This window comes from Anguilla anguilla, chromosome 2 (assembly GCF_013347855.1).
Source record: "Anguilla anguilla isolate fAngAng1 chromosome 2, fAngAng1.pri, whole genome shotgun sequence".
NCBI classification, from domain to species: Eukaryota; Metazoa; Chordata; class Actinopteri; order Anguilliformes; family Anguillidae; genus Anguilla; species Anguilla anguilla.
This window is the reverse complement of record NC_049202.1, coordinates 43,131,986-43,152,013: the sequence shown is the minus strand read 5'-3', so window position 1 is coordinate 43,152,013 and position 20,028 is coordinate 43,131,986. Positions and strand designations below refer to the sequence as shown.

Below are 20,028 nucleotides of genomic sequence, written 5' to 3'. Positions count from 1 at the left end.
GCCACAGGGCCCTGTGTAATACCGGTGTCCTCACTCCCATCTTCATGCGGCTACCACCTGCTGAAGGCTCTCTTTCTGAATCCCGGCGAACCGTGTATTCCTGAAGAGATTCCGAGCCTATGGGAACTTCGCTCTGAGCCGGTGTGGAAAGAGAGAGGGAAAGCAGATTGTCCCTTCTGACAGGAGGAGCTGAGGTTCTCAGCGACGACAAGAAACAATAACCTCATCCGTCTGCGAGCATTAGCTGTGCTTGACACATCCCTTTACGCTTTTCAGCAAGTAAATCAGGCGATGAAGAACACGACAGACTACAGGGCAATAAATAACGCAAGCAGCGTTCATCTTTTAGATCCTCTCATGGCATTCGCTTTAATCTAAGCTCTCACTGTCAGAGATATGGCGCAGACAGTGAAAAATAGAGAAGGGAGAAGAACCCTCACCCACATTAGTGGATTATGCCGTTGCTTTTTACAGCCTACTCTGGAGAGTCTCTCTAGCAAATCTGAATCCCACCTTCATTGCTGAGCCAAACTGTGGCCAAACGAGGTGCAGCGGAGAAGACGAATTGCTGGAAGTGCCTCAAGCTGTGGGGTAGACTGCATGGGTGTGGCCACTTAATTCAAGGAAAACAAAAACGAGGTTGACATTTGAATCTTGTTTGTTTGCAAAGCGAAGCAGAAGAAAGGTAACGTGACCATGTCGTATCAGAGGAACAGTTATTGTGAGTCTGGCTTCAGTGCTGTCTGGTTTACTCCAGACTCTGGCTTACTCTTTGCACATTAGGTGCTTCACATCGTCCTCACACATCAGAATAAGTTCCATCTGGAGACCTGTTTAGATCGTTTAATGATGCCTTTTTTTTGTAAGGAAGGCACCTGACTTTGAAATGGGCTCTGCCTGTCTGGGCTGTTGGAGGTAGGTACCTGACTCTGGTCTAGGTTGGGTAGAGAGCAGTGTCTGGGTTGGTCTGGGCTCTGCTGGTGGGGTCTTTTAAAATGCCTGCTGAAAGCTGCTGCATCTGTTATTCTGGGCTCTGTTGGTCTGGTCTTTTAGAATGCCTGCTGAAAGCTGCTGCATCTGTTGGTCTGGGCTCTGCTGGTCGTCAGTGCATGCTGTTCTCATCACTGGTGGTAGTACACATCAGACACAGGTAAATTTGAATAATGTAAGCTATCTTAGCTGTATCTGCATGTGTCCTGATAGCAGCTGTTTTGGCCTGTTGTTCCAATGGCCCAATTACACCATCTGGGCTGGTTTCAGTCCTTGATTATACCTTTAGCGTCAGTGACCAGTACACACTGATTCATTCCTCCACTCCAGTGGCATATACATTCTGCTCACTGCAGGCCCTTCATGGTGACACTCTCTCACTGTCAAGGGCTTGATGTGGGAAAGGGTGTCCTTGGGTAAGAGATGGTGCCACTGCAGAAATCTTAAGAGGACAAAAACACTCAGACTGAGCTCAGGGTCTGCATGAAAATGGCCGTCTCTGAACCAGCAGCCTTCGTTTTCTGAAACCGCGAATGACGGTGAGGCTGGCGGGGGCGTTCGACTCGGGGCGGGGCTAAACACAGACGCCGTACGGTAGGAGCCTGCGCACCCTGTCTCCGATGGCCCTGCCTGCTATGTGCACTTTGTACTGGCGGAGTTTCCCACTCTACCCTCCCGGCACGCGAAACTGCACTTGCCTCATACCACAGATAGAAGGCTGTGGGGATCCCTTCTAGTGCTTTGAATTTCGCCTGAGAGCCGTGACATCAGCAAAGTGGCTTCGCTTATTGGCAAGTGCCAGTGCATCTTGAGGAAAGACTAATTGAAGGAAGTGCCTTCAGGTTGCTGTAGTATTTGAAATGAGCCACAATGAGAGCTGCGAGGGGGGGGGGGGGGGTAAACTGGAGTGAATTTCCAATAAGGGACGTAATGTGATCAACTGACGAGTGCGCGCGGAGATAATTTCCTCTCCCGAAAACAGTAATCATTTCGCCCGCTGCAGGACGCTCATTAAAAAAACTGGCTTCTCTAGGTGTCACAATTAGCTCTACTGTTTGGATTCATTTCCTGCTCTGAGTGAGCGATTGTGCGATTTCCTCTGCGGCTGAATGGACGACGTTGTGTGCTGTTTGTGTGCCGGCTATCTGAAGGTGAGGCAACGCTGCACATGAGGACATTTATGAAAGTGAAACGCAGTCAAACGCAGTAATGCGCAGGCCCTAAAAACACATATCATTTCAGTATTTGATTCTTTATGATTAATTACTGACTATATGAGCTGAATGGCCGTTTTCATCATCATATACATGCTTTATTGCTTTATATTGTAAATATAAAATGAATCACGCCATTTTAATGTTTTTAGTATGAGACTCTCGTGCCTGTGCTGAAAAACCTACAACATTTTGAGAAGGTGAAAAGCCTGAGGGAGAGCAGGTGTGATTTTTAACCCCGTCCTCACCCAATCCACCTTCCATCCCGCATTGCCCCACCTTCCAGATCTTCCTCTCGCAAGTCCGTCCCCTCCCGCAATCAGAGAGCCGGATCTCACCTTGAGGAGAAGTGTGACAGTAATTAGCATTCAGCGCCCCCTGCTTCCCCCCGGCCTCCCCTCCTCCCTCCCCTCTCCCTGTCCTCCCCTCCATGTGCAGAGTTAGAGAAGCTTATCGCCTGGCAACCACAATCAAAGTACAACAACTCGACGAACGCAGCCTCTGCCTGAGCGCGCTCCGAAGCCTCGCCGCGACTGCCAGCCAGCGCAGGAGGACGCAGGGAGCGGGAGAAAGACTGATAAAAAAGGCAAAAAAAACAAGGGGGGGAGGGGGGGGAGAGACTACAACAGGTGACGGCGGAGTCGCTACCGGCGGGACCGCGGCAGGTTTTGCCGTTTGGCGGAGCGGAGCGGGGACCGAGGCGCGGAGAGGGAAGGGGGCAGCCGCCGCGCGGAGAGGGATTCTTTCACAGGAGCGGCGCGGCTCTCCCGCAGGTGCGCCCCCCCCACACGCCGCTGAGAGGGACGCGGGAAGGTACGTACCGGCGTGGTGGGGGGGGGGTGTGCGCCGCGCGGGAGCCGGTCAGGGTCCCGTACGAGCGCCGTTGCCGGCGGAAACGCGGTCTGCCCCGCTCGCGGACCTCCCCGGCGCTATCGAGCGGTGCCACGCTGGAGCGGCCGTGCGTCCGGCACGTTGAATCCCAGCCACTTTGCGGCTTTAACTGATCTCGGTGGAGCGCGACTCAGGTGGAGCGCTCGTTCTCTCGCTGTGGGGTGGAGGGGGGTGAGGTTCAGCGCGGTCGATGGGTCAGCCCGGTGATGAGGAGCGGCCAAATGTATACGCTGCTCTCCCTTCTGCTCAATGCCCACTCTTGCCTTTCTGTGGGATGTACATCTGCTCTCGTTGTGGTCCTTTTTATTCGTCTTCACGTTTAGCAGTGTGTCTTATTCAGCTGATGCTCCACTCCAGTCTGTAAATCTACTTTTTGTTTCAGCCTTCAGTGTTGGACAGAGCCTTACTTCCAGGTTTATAAACCCTGGTGAGTCACCTAATTTAATCCTTAATATGGGACTTCAGAGACACTGTATGTCTAGACCAGATTGGCACAAGCCATCTGCCATTAAGAATTTTCACTCACCTAAAGTTATTTCTGTAAGAACTTTTCCACTGGTTTTGTTTCATGAGGAAGACTTTGTTTACTCACAAATGTACAGGGTAAACTGCCGGCCAGTTCCTCAGGTTCAGGTGAAGGCACTGTGGAGACATAATTACAAGTTTAAATGGGAAACAATAGGAACGGAGTGGTGCGTATCTGCAGAGGTGGGGATGGGTTTCCCTTTAGAGCGCGCAGGAGGGACGCCTGAAACGGAGCTCACGCGAGTGCAGGGGGCGGTAGCCCAGGCAGGGGGCGCTGTCCTGGGTGGAGAAAGGTCAAGAGGACAGCGTGTGACTTCCGCTCCCCCGGAGCCCACAGAGTAGGATGAAAAGCTCTTCAAACTAATCCTGCCATTTCAGGCCCCGGCTGCCATTGAAATGTCAGGTACTCCGTCACTGAGGCTTGCAGCGTGCTCTTGAAAGGTGAGCCTCCCTGTAACCTACATAAAGATGAACTGGACTGGAGTCCACGGACTAATGGAATGCATTAAAATCAGCTTTGTGCGAGTTTACATTAGAAAGATACTGCAACCCAGGCATCTGTGCCCATGTACTCTTCCTTGCACAGTTGTCTGCAGGAGAACACTGAGCAGGTTTAGGAGGTTGTATGAGTTTGTGGGAGTTTAGTCTCACTCCCAAATAGGAGTTTAGTAAATTGTCCTTTAGATACTGAGAGAGATTGGCTTATTTTTCAAGCAGTTTTTCTTTCAGCTGATGACGGGGGTTTCTTCAGTTTCTTTTTTTTCCACAAGCGATGGAATAAACTGCCACTTTTCATTGATACACCATTTTCAGAGAACGCTGTACTTCAGAAACTGCTTTTAAAAAGTTATTACCTTGATATATCGGAGTATTTCTTTTCTGAGCCTATTAATATTTGAAAGTCTCACAAACAGCCTCTCGACACCGTGAGGGAGGTGACGTAGACACAAACTGCCTTAGCATGAAACCTCAGAAGCCGGTTTCAGACTATGACTCTTAATTGCTTCCCCTACTCCCTCTTCTATGACCCATCAGAGTTTTTTTGTTTTTTTTGTAGAGCAAGAATAAGTGGCACAGGTAGAGTTTCAAAAGGCTATTGTAACAGCGGCGGCGACAATGGCACAGGCGCTAATGAAGGTGCCGGGAGCCTTCGGGCGATGTCGTGACAGGAAGACGCCGGCGGTGCCGTACGAGCCGCCTCTGTAACCGCCGACGCCGGGCCGGGAGCTTCCGTGCGCCGCGGCGTGCGAGAGCGGCGCGGAGAATCACGCGCACAAACAACCAGGGCTCTGTGGCCGATGCGTGTCGAAGTGCACCCCAGGGGATAGAAAATATTTGCCCTACTTAAAACGGTAAACGACCGTTTAATTCCTCTCCACAAATGTCTTTCACGAGTTGAAGCGGGGGCTGCGGCAGCCTGTGTCCCTGCCTCTTTACCTCGTTAGCGAACAGCGCGGTCCTGTCCGCTCTCACCGGACAGAGTGGGGAATGTGGTGTGTGTGTGTATGTGTGTGTGTGAATCACTCTGTGCCGTAAAGTCATCCTAATGCATCACGCTCACCTTTTGAGACTCAGCATCCCTTCCTGCACAGTTTGCGATGAGGGCTCGATGCTACGGGATCGCTAAACTTACAGACGGTCTCCTCTGTACGAAAAAAAAAAGTGTTTTTTGGAAAAGAATTTGCTTTTGGAAAAATGTGCAAATGTGCAAAGGGAATGCCCTTTAAACAGCCCCATTCATTGGAATGAAAGAGCAATGCTAATGGACATTGTTTGGATTCAAGCGGAGCTTTAAGGTTGATTAGATTACAGTTAGCTCTGGTTTAGCCGCTCGGTGTAGCACAGTGGGCAGCGCGGGGCTAACGCACAAAGGCTGATGCTGTTCTCCCCACCTGAATCACCCCTACATCAAATGGCTGCACTGACTGTGCTCTGTGAAATGTATCACATCTGTCGGGATTATGTTTTGCCCTTTGAGGGGGATGCCAGCGTTAGAAAATCTTTCCTTCTCTTCTGCTGACCTCATGTGTTCTTCATGCAACATTGTTCCAGTTCTGCATCTGTCGGTTAGTAACCAAGTAAATTGCAAAATTAATGGTGAGCAATCTTTACCTCGTTAGCTTCTGTGTTCCAGTTTTAGCGCACTGAGTTTACACTGTCAGCCCTATGGGTGAATTGTAATACACTGTCCACAAGCGTTCTCTCACCAGCCTGAGTTTAAGAGCTGTGACCTGTAATATGCAGTATCAGTGATCAGATGTGAAAAGTACATGTTCATTACTTCATTATTGTGGTCTTGTACTGTATGATTCTTGGTACTGTATGACTAAATACTATTTTGCTGAGGCAAGATAATCTTTGTTTCAGTATAATATGTCATATCCCTCATTTTAACTGGAACTAGCATTGTAAGATTTCCTGAGTATTGTTGGGACCCCCCCCCCAATTACACTAATCCCAAAGCCATTTACATATGGGTGAAAATACCGTTGCCCAGTATTGACTACCTATTCCGTGGCAGCTATTGCTGTACACCACAGAACTCACTACACTGTTTTCTAGTTGAAGATCAGAGCCTATTTGGTTGCCATGACACCAAGAGGTTAGGTTTTAAGATTTAGTCAGGACATGTCTCAGTTGTATCCTTTCTTAACACAGTACCATAGAATCTATAAAGATGTTGGTCTAATCCACATCTGTATGATTAATTAGGCTTCTGGGCTGTTGGTCAGTGCTTTATTAAGTTATGTTTTTCTATTTGTCTGTCTTTTACAGAGCCTGGGGTCTGCAGATAGGAAGGAGGCACAGCAGAAGAAGTAAGTGTGTGTGCGCGTGCTTGTGTGCAAAAACACTTTTCACATGTTTAACTTAACACTTTAAACTGAATAAATCAGAAGTGGATCATTCATTTCACACATATGGCGTAGGATTTGTGTCAGGAACATTTAGGCTGTAAAGTGTATAATCTCACTCAGATTGTTTGTATATTGTGAAAATGTTGGCAGTCTCTGTATTTGGATTGTGAGCATTATAATTGGCTGTACACCCTTGAGTAAACCTCCTGTCATTTGTGCCTCGTGCTCTTCATAAAGTTATTACTGTTACTGTTTTTACTGTTACAATTTTTTTTTCTCCTTTTTATTGTTATGAGTTATGGCTCGGATCAAGGTTACCTAATTCCTTCTCCAAGAAGAATCACAATCAAATCTGGCTACCATTTTGTATATCACGGAGACTTGCAATTAGCATTGCTTTTCAACAATTCAGTGGTTTAGTTCAGCCTGTGAGGTTCTCTACAAAAGAGTAAGATCACAAACCTGTAATACTGGACATCTTCTCTGTATTTTGGACTTGCTGTTACACTGTTTCTGAAGTGCATTTGTATTTAAATCACAATCAGGACCTTTGTGGCCTGACTTAGCAACTGTGATGGATTGGCAACTTGATTAATTTGGCTTCTGTGAGAAAACATTGCTAAACATTGCTAATTAACATACCATCTTACAGAGAGCAGCCTATATTTTTATTTCATGCTGTGGATCGGGAGAGGGAGGTCCTTAAAACTGGTTTACTTGAATTTGAAAAAGGACTGTTCAAAAGACACAATGCTGTGTTTAGCCATAGCCTGGGTATCTGTCTCAATGGTTTCATAGCAACAGTGTTTATTTTTCACAATGCAGTCCTATTTTTTTACTTAGGAGTTCCTGTACCTTGAAATGCCTTCGTGTTCGGAAGGGATGGGCACAAGTACTCATGTAATCTGAGGACAAGGGCTGCTCGAGCACAATATAGTACTCATATGAATGTGTAAAATGTCTTTTTTTATTTATTACTGATGGCTTGTGGGCTACTCATAGGTAAGAGTTAAGAGTCATGCAAAGTAGGTGAAATAACCTTTTTAAGTAGTTAAATATATAGTGAATAAATTTCGCTAACTACTTCCAGCCTGCTAGCTTTCGGTAACGTGAGTGGCCCGTTCAGCACATTCATTGCGAGGTCAATTCATAGCTTTTCGATTCACATCTGCCACCAAAAACATGTCCAAGATTCTGACCCAGATTGATGGTCGTCCTGATCATTAGCTAACTAGCTACCATTTAGTCTGCAAAATCCAATGCACCTTCTGAATCAGCGTCACAGTTCTAATATGAGTAACAACTTCATAGCCAACTAGACAGCTAGCTTGCTAGAATTTTATGTAAGTACCATGTACCATGTAATGGGTAAGGAACAGGTCTTGTAACCTAAAGGTCATGGGTTTGATTGCTGGGTAGGATGCTGCTATTGTGCCTTGAACAAAAAGAAAACCAAAAAAAAAACCTAGAGTTGGGGACAATATACTGCAATTCATTTGTAAATATTAATCTACACAGTTACAGTTTTGACAAAGGCAGTCATTCAAATTTATTGTTGCATGAATTTGAAGTTACCAGTGAGGGGAAATCGGTATTGTTAGCAAAGGAGTTTAATATATTGTGATATTCTGACAAGTATATAGAGCCAGTTTGTCACACTGTCTAGTAGCTTAGATAATTTTCCCGTTGTCCGATGGACAAATATATTTGATTACATTTGCCAATGTTTTAATTACTAGAATAATTAATCATTGGTCTGTTTAAACCCTGAAAAGGAATCATTGCTATAATTTGTGTAATCTCTGTAATTCTGTCTTTCACCCAGGAGAATCATTTTTATAACAAAAACAGTCCTCCCAATGGGTCCAGCATTGTAAATCTTCTTTAAAACCTGAAATTCACACTTTTAACTGCTTTTATTTTTGTTTAAATACATTAGTGGTAACATTGCGGTTATGTAGGTGGGACACCAGTCTGCTGCTTGTGGCAACCACACAACACACACTGTAGGGCATGGGAGTGATTCCCATTCCTCAAACACACGAGAGAAGACTGTCACAGCGCATCTGACTCCGTGCAGATTGCTCAAACACTGTTTCAATCGCAAAAGCAAACCCGCCTTACGTGCGTGCGGGATAGCAGGGTCCACACAATCCAGAGCCCAGGGGCCCTCGGTCACATCGAAGATGCGTTAGCGAAATGGCTTGGGACTGGGCCTAGCGGGTGGATTGCCAGTCGGTGTGGAAATGGGGAGCGGGTGGGCTAAGCTGAGGGGCGCCCGTGACTCATGGGTAATGTGTCTTTACACATTGCTCAGGTCTGTGAGGAGGACGGCGAGTCTCTGCCCTGACACGATGTGATACGCTCTCCCCAGGAACAGAGCCGTGCTCGGGCCGTGTGTGTGACAGCCGTGTGTCAGGGGATCCTGGCCCCTGCGGGGGTGACACCACCGGCCTGCTGCGGTGCCGCGGGCTTCTGAGTAGCGCCCCTACTCTGGGGCTGTGAGAGCGCCGTGCCTCATCAGAGGACCCACCCCCATTGGGGACGATAGCTTAATTTTGCTCACTTATTCCTCGTGATTAACCCGGCTAACATTTGAAGGACGATTCTTCAGCCGAATCACCGCTGACTCCCACACCTCATCCACATATGCAAGTACACTCCCATCTCCCACTTCATTAAAAAAGTATTTCTTCTGGGAGGGGTTATAGGCACCATTTTAACGTGATTTAAGCTTTTACTGAGTGGGGACCTGAAAATATGGTCCCCCATTTGATAGGTAGATGAGAGCACACACACCTACACCCACTTACACACACACAGACCTACAGTGTCACAATGGCAGTTTTGGGACCCTGCTGTAACACATAGCCAAACGAGGGAAGAGCGACATCATTTATCGATCAAAGTTCGGGGGGTGGGCGGAGCTTTTACATTCTCAGCTGTGTCACTCTGAGAGCTGAAGGACGATAGGTGCGCTAGTGCCGATGAGTCAGAAAAGATGCTCTGAGAAGACGCTTCGTGAAAAGCTCTCTGCTGATGTGTCATAAATGAAATGCCACCAGCTGGGAGGAATGCGGCGAGCTCAGCGAGCGTGGGCGGCGTCCCCTGCGGCCTCCGGGCGGTCGCGTGCAGCGGGGGCCGAGGGGAGGGGCCGTTCCTTCGGCTCCGGGGGGGCGGCGGTGGAGTTGGACGGTTGCGCGAAGCGTAGCCTCGGGGCCGTTGCTTGGAGACAGGTCGGCCACTCATCGCAGTCAAAAGATACCGTCGCGTTTCAGACCGGGGGAGTGTTTGCGAATGCTAATTAGGTTTTGTCTTACAGCCCTTCTGTAAAAAAAAAAAAAGAATTTGGCCATTTTTCTTTCCTCAGTGAGCAGCGGTGAGAAAGAGCCGGCAGTGGTCCTCCAGCAGGAGCATGACACTCTCTCATTAATAAGCCAGCACACTTCAGTGGGGTGTTGTGACATTCTACATCTGAGCCACCTGCCCGCTCCTTCTTTTACCTTCACCTTATTTTACACGCGTGGGCCAGCCGGGCTATTCCTGGAATTTTCATTCCAGCCGGTGAAAGGATTTCACGCTCTTTTAAACCTCTGTTTTGTGGTCACATTATTTTAAGGACCTGTTTATATCATTTGAAAATTGTAATTATAATAACAGTAATGGAACAGGAATACATGCAGATCAATAGCCATTGGCCATACTTTTCTAATGACCAATTTTTATACTGTTTTATTTAATGAATATATTACTAATTGGAAAGCGGCAGAACACCGGGGTCTCTTTGCGCATTGGGAACTGACAGTCTGCCTGCGCAGGCTGCGCGTTAAGCGTCCGGCTCGGCTGCGCTGTCCGTCTGGGCCGCGCTGGTGAGCTGCAGGGTGAGCGGAGGCAGCGGCTTGAGCTGGCGGGTTTCAGAAGAGACCGCGTGCTCGTCTGCCCTCTCCTGTGTTAACAGATGGGGTTACAGGGCCGAGCACGAACACAAACCAACCGGCCGCTCCAAGCTGGGAGAATTAACGAAGCTTCGAGAGGCTAGCAGTCTGCGAATAGGAGTTCAACTTCCTCTAAGATATTAATCTTCACTCGGTTATGTAATATATTGGCCTGCGAAAATTCCAAATTACATTATCTTAAACTGTGTAATAATGTATGTAATTACATTCATTTTTTATATGTGAGAAAGTAGCACGTAATTGGGACTGTGAGACTGCACATTTTATATTTCACCTCATTTCATCACTTGCAGTGTTAGAGCAGGACTTCAGATTGGGCTCGGGGTTGTTATTATATTATATTGTGATTAAGCACCATTGTGGAAGAGATCAGTTTAAACTCTTAAATTGGTTCAAGAATAGAGAAAATAATAGATTCTAACTGGAAGTTTATAATATCACTCGGATAGCAATAACATTACTTGCATAGTGTGATTATTGGTTCCATAGATGGAATGAAACAAAGTTAATGATATTTTCTAGCTGGATATTAATGGGATACAACATGGATGTCCTTCTGTTTTGATATCATACCATAACCTTTTACTTCAAAGCTATCCTGCAAAAGGCAGCAGAAATTGAACTTCTTTTCTGGATGTTTAAAACAAAATTATATTAAACCAACCCAAATTGTAAAGGGGTTTTGGCATCTGTAAACATTACTTTTCAAAGATTCATGTGTAAATGCCAGAAAGAAACTTTTGATGAGGCAAATTTATTCAAGCAAGCAGGGGGAGTAATTGCAGATGATGAATATCCTGTAGAAGGGCAGGGGTTCACAAAAAAGAGGCTTTGCAGTGAGTCTGTTTACTGAAAATCATAAGTGGTCATTGGTTCTATTATTTTTCTTAGTGTGTGTGTGTGTGTGTGTGTGTGCTGGTTTCTGCTCGTGTTTTCTGCTATATTTTTAGCGGCGTAGCGGTAAATGTTTGGTTTTCATGGCAATAACTCTAGCGAGTTTGACAGCACATTCACACACTTCACTGACATGCATCAGTCTTTCCACGAAGTGAAAAAAGGGAAATTAAATGCCGAGTCAGACAAATAGATTTCACAGCCATTTGTTCGAGTTCTGGGACTTTTTTTTTTTTCTTCTTCCAACAATCACAGTTGCCGTGGCTACCGCTAACCCTTTGCCAAAACCATGGCCATAGTGACGGACTCCCACCAACCGGCGGATTCTGACATCAGCGCTTGGAAGCGCTCCTTCTCGAAGGACTCGTTTCTGTTGGCGATTAGGAGCGGTTCTCTCCGATGAAAAACCAAGTGACGGCGAGGGAGAGGGGAGAAGAAAAGAGGGAGATGGCCGTGTGTTGGCCGCGTGAGGTTCACAGCGGGATGGGACTCCCGCCGTTAGCCCTGCCGCGGTTAGCGGAGACGACGGCCCTGCAGCCCTGCGTTAGCGTTCATTATAACGGGGGGAAGCGGTGCCAGAATAGCGCTCTCCCTGTCTGCCCCCCCCCGCTCCCCCCCACCCCTAAATAAAAGCCTTTGGGCAGAGCTGACAGCTGTATTAGTGGAAATCGGCATCGCTGCGGTTTCTGAAGCGCCGCAGTTTTGTCTTTAGGTGGTCCGCCGCTCCGCTCTTCGGTTCCCTTCCTCGGCTGGAATGCGATAAAGATTCGATAGAAAAAAGAAAGCGAGGGGCAGACTGCGGAGACGGCTAATGGGGTCTGAAGGATTCCTGTCTGCTCAATTGGAAACATAGTCCTCAATTTTCCCCCCTTCTCTTAGCGAAAATCACATATAAATACATATGCGCGTATTTACAATAGCAGGAGAATAAGCAAGTGGCGCGGGGATTGCTGGCTCCCTGACTTTCCCTTGGAGCTGGGAGAGGCTTGTTTTAAACCGATGGCTGGCGGGCGCTTTGAAGTGGCTTGGCCGGGCTGCAGCTCTGCTGGTTCAGAACTTCCCCGGCACGAGCACCAATGCCAAAGTGTTTCGGCGGCAGAAACTGAGATTGTTTTGGAAAGGCGCGCTGGCCATTTTTTTTTTCGTTGCGCATATGTGTGTATGTGTGTGTGTGTGTGTGTGTGCGAGCGTGTGCGTTTCATTTCATTTTTTTTTTAGTATTTTTACATTTTTTTATATCGAAGGATTCTGCGAAGCGTAGCCTTTTCCATTCCTCATCCCTGTGGAACAGAAAAGGCGCTGCATGGGCTAATAAGATTGCTGGGAGGCTGAGCTAGTAGCATGTCGGTTGGCAGATGCTTCCAAGGCACACGGAGGTTAATGAGCAAATTACTCAGCCTTTAACTCCAGAAATAAATAAAAAAAGACGGTCAGCGGAAAGACGAAACAGCGGAGAGGTGGGCAGACATGGCGGTTTCCCTCCTCGGCCATGCTGGGCTCTTACAGACCGCTCGCGAAGCGGCCACAGGCCTGAGTGGCTTCAGACCCACTCTGAGGCCCAGTTCTCATGAGCATTTCAGAAAGGGGCAGGGTCAGGACGAAGAGGAGGAGGAGGAGGAGGAGGAGGATTACGAGGATGCCAGCTCTTGGTTAATCGGATCCCCCCCCGCTGCCCGCGCGCTGCGATGCCTGCAGGAGAGTGGGGCCCGGGGCCCGGGGCCTGGCGACGTGGCGCGGGGGAGAGCTTGGCTGTAGATTAAAGATGCGTGTCAGGAGGAATTTCCCCCCTCGATCCCATGAGCCAATGGTGGCTGCCCGATGGCTGAGTGCGCCGATTACATCATTCACACGCTGCCACGCTGTCCCCCCTCCCCCACCCCCCCGCCCCCCCCAGCTTACTGCTGCTGCTGGAGTCTCCCCTGGCCTCGGCTTTGGCTCTGGCCCAGTGACTGGGGCTCCTGTGTCTTGGCTCCTCGGTCAGAATCGGGGGCGGGGGCAGGGGGGTGGGGGGGCAGTCCCGCTCTCCCTCTTCGGGGGCCGGGACAGGTGGCGATCGGGCCTCAGCCCTCCACCTGTCCGGCGCGCGGCCACGGGGCTCTCAGCGCCCTCGTGTTCTCACACACCTAAAAGATTAGGTCACACACATGCGTGAAATCGGGCTTTCGAATGTCACTTCAGCCCGAGCGCTGCCGCCCGCCCGCCTCCCATTTGGCACGCTGTTGACTTTTCGTTCGGCCTTTTGTCTCGGCGTCTTTTCATGATGTAATCCATAACTCAGGCTCAGCGTCATCATCGGCGAAGAGAAGTCGAATGGCAGCAACACAATGGAATCTCTCACCCTGCTCTTGTACGCTGTGAAGTTACACTATGTGAGTGCTCTTTCGCACTCTGTTTCGTCATACCCAAACATCTATCGGCTGCGCACAGTGGAGCATTGTGTCCACCCAGAAGCCGGCTCAAGAAGTTCTGACCCATGCTACTGTCATCAATAGCATGGGTTAGCTACACCAGGGCTCAGCACTTAGAACCGTGACTTTCTCTACCATTAAAAACAGTGCTTTCCCCTCAAATGAGAGAAGCAGGCTTACCTTCTGAGCTGATTAAATGACCAAACTTCTTTTAAGTCTTGAAGTGGGTGATTCAAAGACCCCAGTAACTACCATATGCCATAGCTGTCAATTAAGCTTTTAGGCCAATGCTCCTTTTTAACATATTTAAACTTTTGCTGAGTTGCGTGCAGGCTGCACAAAGAATGGGACTGGCGTAAAATATTGACTGTCAAGACGTAACCTCTTTGGTTTATGACTGATAAGACCCAACATGATTGGATTGTCATGTCACATTCTTTCAAATGTTACCACCTCTGCAAAGAGTGTAAAATCAAGCCATTGAACATCAGGGAAGCTCCCGTGAAGCCAGTGAAAGGGAGTTGCTCCACTGATGCAAAAATCGTACAATGAAAGTGTTTATTTACTGTCAAATCCAGCCAAGTTTGCAATGCGGTTATGTGAGGCATTCTAAAATTAATATTTCTGAGTTTAGCTTCCAGATTATCTGACATTAAAACAACATTGGAGAACACCCTCTGTTGTTGTTCTGTAGCCGCTGCATTTCTGAAATATGCACTTTGGAAATGTTTCATCACAATTTCCATGGACGTACTGATTGAAAAAGAAGGCATAATTTTTTTTACTTGTGCCACTGATGTTGCCCAACTGACTGTATGGTTCAGTTCATGTCCTGAATAAACGATAAAGTTGCATCATTATGTTATTGCCTTTTAAAATTTCAATATCACCTGTGTAAAAATATGTTTCATCTAGGACCGGGTAGTAGTCTGTTCTAATGAGTACAATTATCTTTTATGTGTTTCTCTATAAGTAGTCTTTGAACACATGAGAAAAAGAATAGTGGGTCTCCTCTAGATAGCTACACCGTATAGTTTACATGGTTAAAATGAAGTACAAGTCTCCTTTCTTTTGCAATGCTGATTGGAATATTGTAGAATAGGTCTTGAATTAATTAACATGAAAGGACAAGGAAGAAAAAAATATAGTTTGGATTTAGAATAGAATAAATTATTTAAACTTACTTAAAATTATTTAGTTAGGTTTACTTGCTTTATATATATATATATATATATATATATATGCAAAATGAGCAATCGTCTCTAAACTGTCGGTTTTGCAGTGAAGAAGGACTGTCATTCTGTGCTACAAGCTTGTGTAAGCTAAGGGAATTCATTATCCATCGCTGTAGTAAAACACAGCACAGCATACAGGCAGTACAGCACTGTATGCATATGCTCACATGTCAGTTTGGGCATTTTTTGTATGAGAATACACCTCATACGTCTGGTTTTGTGCATGTGTGTATGTGTGTGTGTGTACGCGTGTGTGTACGCATGTGTGCCTGTGTCTGTGTATGTGCGCGTTTACGTGTGTGTGCACGTGCATGCATGCGTGTGTCTGCGTGTTTATGTGTGTGTGTGTCTGTGTATGTGTGTGTGCGTTTATGTGTGTGTGTGTGTGTGTGTATACACATGCATGTGTGCGTGTGTCTGTGTATGTGTGTGTGTATGTGTGTGTGTGTACGCGTGTGTGCACACGCATGTGTGCGTGTGTCTGTGTATGTGTGTGTGCGCGTTTATGTGTGTGTGTGTGTGTATCTGTGCGCACGTGCGCGCCTTCTCTGCGCCCCACACACTCCTCTGGGTCTCCTCCGGCTCCTCTCCAAGCTCGCCTTCCAGCACAAATTACCCCTGTGTCTGCAGACGCGGCCCTGATTGGAATCTTGACGCCGCTGTCAATTGTGGGCTGGGGGAAAGCGGGGTGTCCTGTCTCTGCCGCGCTGCCGGAGCCACACACCGCCTGTAAACAAAATACCAGAGGGCTTCCACAGGCCACCCTCCGCCAGGGAGCCGGCTCCCGTACCCCTCCCCTCCCCTCCCCTCCCCCTCCCCTCCCCTCCTCTCCGTTCCCCTCGTGCCAGCGGCCCCTCTCTAGCGCCTTTGTTTTCCTTTCTGTGATTTATTCGCGGGCAAGCTTGTTTTGCTCCTAAAACGGCGCGCTTCATTCACTTTTCTTTTTCGGCTAGCGCCTTTAGCTCCTCGCTGCTTCTCGGAAAAGGCGGCCGTCGTGCCGCCCCTCGAGCGTTGTTGCCATGGAGAAATGGCGCTCGTTAGAAGTTCAGATGCAGGGAACTTAGCGCTGCAAGTGTTGTTTTGCCAGGGGTGGGAGCATAGTTTTGTGGGTATCCCTGATACTTTAGTTTTGCTTAAATATTTACTTGAGCAATTACTAGCTAAGGGTGATGCATCGCCAGTCCCCGTAGGATCAGGGTTTCGAGAAAATCAGAGGTGTGATGCCTGCTTTTAATTTGGGCTGTGACTCTGGGATTTGGACACCTGTCCCAGATGGAAGGGATTAACCTCGCGAGCTGCCTTTCATTTCGGCGAAATCGTGATGGAGGCGATTCTGCCGCGGGGGGATCACCGCGGCAGACGGGACAGCGCGCGACCCGTGGCGTTCTGAGATGAGTTTTTTCCGGGAGCGTGGCGGCTCAGCCTCCTGCGGTGGTCTGCTTGACCTCACGCAGGGGAACGCCGCGCGAAGCTCTCCTGTCCGTCCCACTGCTGCTGAGAGGCAGAAAGGCCTTTCACGGCTTCTGCTTTCTTGCTTGAGGCGATCGCAATTTCACATTGCTTTGGCCCCCACAAGTCGTTTCCAACCAGCCTCCTGCCAAAACCGTAACGGAATATTTTGTTTACTTGTTCCTTTTTTTTATGGCTTTTTATTATTCTTTATTTTTTATCTCTCTCTCTCTCTCTCTCTGGGAGCCGTGGCTCTAGCGTGGAAGCGGGGGTGCGGCAGATGACAGGATTAAATGTGCTGGAAACGTTTCCCCGCGTCGTTATCTCTCCGCGTTCGGGGAGCCAGCGCGGGGCCCCTTTTGTCGCGGCTGGATTAATCGCGCGTCGCCTTCGCCGCGCAATTCGACTGCCATTAAACCGCCCCCCCCCCCCCCCCCCATCCCACCCCCTTTACAATTTCTGCACATCATATTCGCACCATTATCTCATCCTCGCTACCAAAACCCAGGAAAGAAAAAGGGGGGGGGGGGGGGGGTCGCAGGGCTCTTTTTCTCTTTCGTTCGCTATTTGGCTCATGAATGGAAAGCCCCCCCCCCCATTCATTGGACGGCCTTAAAACTCGGCTCGTTCCGTATGTAATTTCGGTCCAGACCCGCCATTGTCACCGCAGCGGATGAGTCACAGGTTGTGAGACAGTAAGGAATGAGACGAACTGCGGAGAGCACGGGGGCTCTAATCTGGAGCGGTGCGAAGATTCCTGCCTCTGTTCTTCCAAAGGGACCCGATTAGCATCGCAGGCAGGAATCTGAGGTTATTTCAATGTTGCGCTCGCGCGGCGAACTGTAGGTGACTGGGAGACGCGCTCTCAGTATGTTGCGCCAGCCGGAGAGAGGGCTCTTTTCACCACACTGAGCTATTTACATCTCATTAGGGTCGTTTTAATGATGAAAATAATTCCCCTGACGCTTGAAGGGATGATGGCTCGACCTGTTAGCTCACCGTTTTAATCGGGACCACATGCTGCCGATTTCTGTTAAGCTGTTGGTCAGATAATATTATTATTTATACATCACGTGGCAGGCGTCCCAAGATGATGTCATTTTTTTCATCAGAAAGCGCTTTTTGGCGGGAATTTGATCTGTAAACACAGGTTTGAGCGTGTGTCATTCGGAGTATTTCACGATATACTGTTATATGCACATCCTATAGCACTTAAGTATAAGCACTTTGGTCAACTGTGGTTGTTGTAAATGTGCTATATATATAAACTTTGACTTGACTTGACTTTGACTATAGCTTACATACAGTATATATATATATATATATATATATATATATATATATATATATATATATATATATATATACATTTCTGTATATATATATTTATAAGGAATGTGACATGGTCCATAATATCTGTATATCTGTAAAGTCCTTGATTTATAAACTCAATATAGATGGAAAAATGTAAGACAAAGCAACTCTTTCCTTGAAGAGATTTGATTAGAAATGTTCGTAGCTTGGAGCCAGCATTTGCGACGCCAGAGCATGGAGTTTTTTTTTGCTTGGCCAGACACACATCCCCGATGTGGGAGGGACCCTAATCATCAGAGGTATTCTTTTATAGGCGGGCTTTGTTGGCTGGCTTGAGACATGGCGATGGTGAGACTGATCGAGATTGAACGACCGTCTGGGGCCGCATCGGGCTTCCTTCCCAGCATGCTCTCCGGGCTCCTCGGAGAGCGAGGGGAACGGCCCGAATGGCCCGTTTGACGTTCGGAACCTTCCGTCGGGCCGTCGAGCCGTTCCGCGTCGTTTCCCCCCCGAGTGTTTCCGTGCAGGGACGCCGAATCGGCGGGGCCGCGGGCAGCAGGGCCCTCGCTCGCTGTCGCCCTCCCCAGCGCTCCGCTGCAGGAGTGTGTTTCGCGTTAGCGCGACTCCGGGGGTAAATAACAATCAAAGCCAGGAGTTTAGCCGGCCGGGAACGGGGGGCTCGCGGCTGCGGGTAACATCGAGCCGCCGCGACTGAAGCCGAGCGAGGAACGACGACGGGATGACCGTTCCCCAAGCTTCGCCATGGCGACGAAAAGGAAAAAAACAGGATCGTTACCCCGGGAACGTGGCGAATTGTTATAGCTGTGCTAGCGCTCTCATGTTGGCACTGTGAAGCTACGATGGCGGTACTTTCAGTCTGCCGTGTCTCTTCCGCTGAGACGGGTCTTTGATCTTAACAAAGCCTCTGTTGTTCTCACGGAAAAGCATGAAAAAAGGGGGGAAATAAATGTAGCTTGTTGCAGGGGAATCAGTAGTCTGAGTCACGCTGGAAGCAGGTGTGTATGTATATACTATGTGTGTGTGTGTGCGTGTATGTACGTGTGCGTGTGCGCTTGTGTGTGGACCACGAGGCGAAAAGAGACAGAAGCCTTGACCAATGGTGGTTTAGTGTCTGTCAGCAGCCTGCTTTGAAGAATGAAAGGTTAAAACGGTCATAGCTAAGGGCACGCAAACAGCCAGATCGGTCTGTGGTGGCATTATGCACGGAGGAGCGTGGGCCTTGCCCTGAGGCCTGTGGGTTTTCACCCAGTGCACCTGGCTGCTGCTACGGTTACGCTGGGCGGGGACCCTGGCATCTGGGCCATCCCTCCTGCTTTCCCACGTAGAACAAGCTCGAGTCCCGTCATGCACCTCCCATCACGACTGATGTCATGCGAAACAGCTGCAGCGGGTGAGGGAGCCCGGTAACCAGATAGCGCCCCTGGCACCGCGCCCGCATTACCGCACCAGAAGGGTGTCACCGTGCCCCCCCACCACCACCCCCCCATCACCCCCCCCCCCCATCCTGTACAACCACGGCCACCCTGCCTCACGCCCCCCCCCCCCCCCCCCCATCTCTCTCGCCCGTTTGCCCCCGAAAGCCGGCCCGCTCTTCAGTCAGGGGTGTTTATTTCGCCACGTCCCTTCGAAGACCCACAGCGGTCCTCTCGGCTTCCCCCCCTACGGGTTTCTTAAGTGGCGCGGGACGCGGACGCCTGCGCGTTCCCCTGCCCCGGAGGAGCTGGAGCGGCGCCGCCTGCCCCTCGCCGCGGGGGACGCCTCGGCCCTGCAGCGCCGCAGCCCTGTAGCGCGCGTCCTCGTCACGATAAAGAGCGCCGTAGCTGTTATCAGGCGTGAAGCACCGCCGCTTCCAGATCCGTTACCGTCTCCCTCAGCCCACACTCAGACCTGCGGGACTGCGGGGTGACATCAGAACGAGTCCCAGTTCTCCGTCCGGCTGCGCAGCCGAACCCGAGTTCGTTTCATCTTGTTTTTTAAAGTTTATTTTCCGTCTTTATCGGTGCGCAAACACGCCGGCGTGGCTTTATTGTTTTATCAGGGGGTGGAGGGGGGGTGGGAGGGGGGGTTGGGGGGCCGGGTTGGGAGTTGGAGGGGGGGGGGGAAATGTGCTCGGCGGCTCTAATCAGATTTAACACTTTACAAGAGAACCTCAGCCAGCCTTAATCTCCCATCAATTAGACTGCCATCTGAGATTCATTTGACACTTTTTCACATGATTCATGTCGGAAAATATGCTTTTTGTTCCCTAAATCAAACGGCGATCTGGAGTCGGTTAC

General features: G+C 49.0%; 1 protein-coding gene across 5 annotated transcripts in view; it reads left to right on the top strand.

The window, feature by feature from the left end:
• The window catches only part of LOC118221053 (ankyrin repeat and fibronectin type-III domain-containing protein 1), a 180,833-nt gene that overhangs the window by 117,678 nt on the left and 43,127 nt on the right, over positions 1-20,028 (top strand). For 3 of the 5 annotated variants that reach the window (XM_035405663.1, XM_035405662.1, XM_035405661.1), the window contains one exon: positions 6,396-6,436. In XM_035405663.1, the coding sequence (XP_035261554.1) occupies positions 6,396-6,436 (41 nt within the window). Of the gene's footprint in view, positions 1-2,688; positions 3,018-6,395; positions 6,437-20,028 lie in introns of those variants that run through there. The other 2 variants (XM_035405666.1, XM_035405664.1) reach the window with 2 other exon arrangements.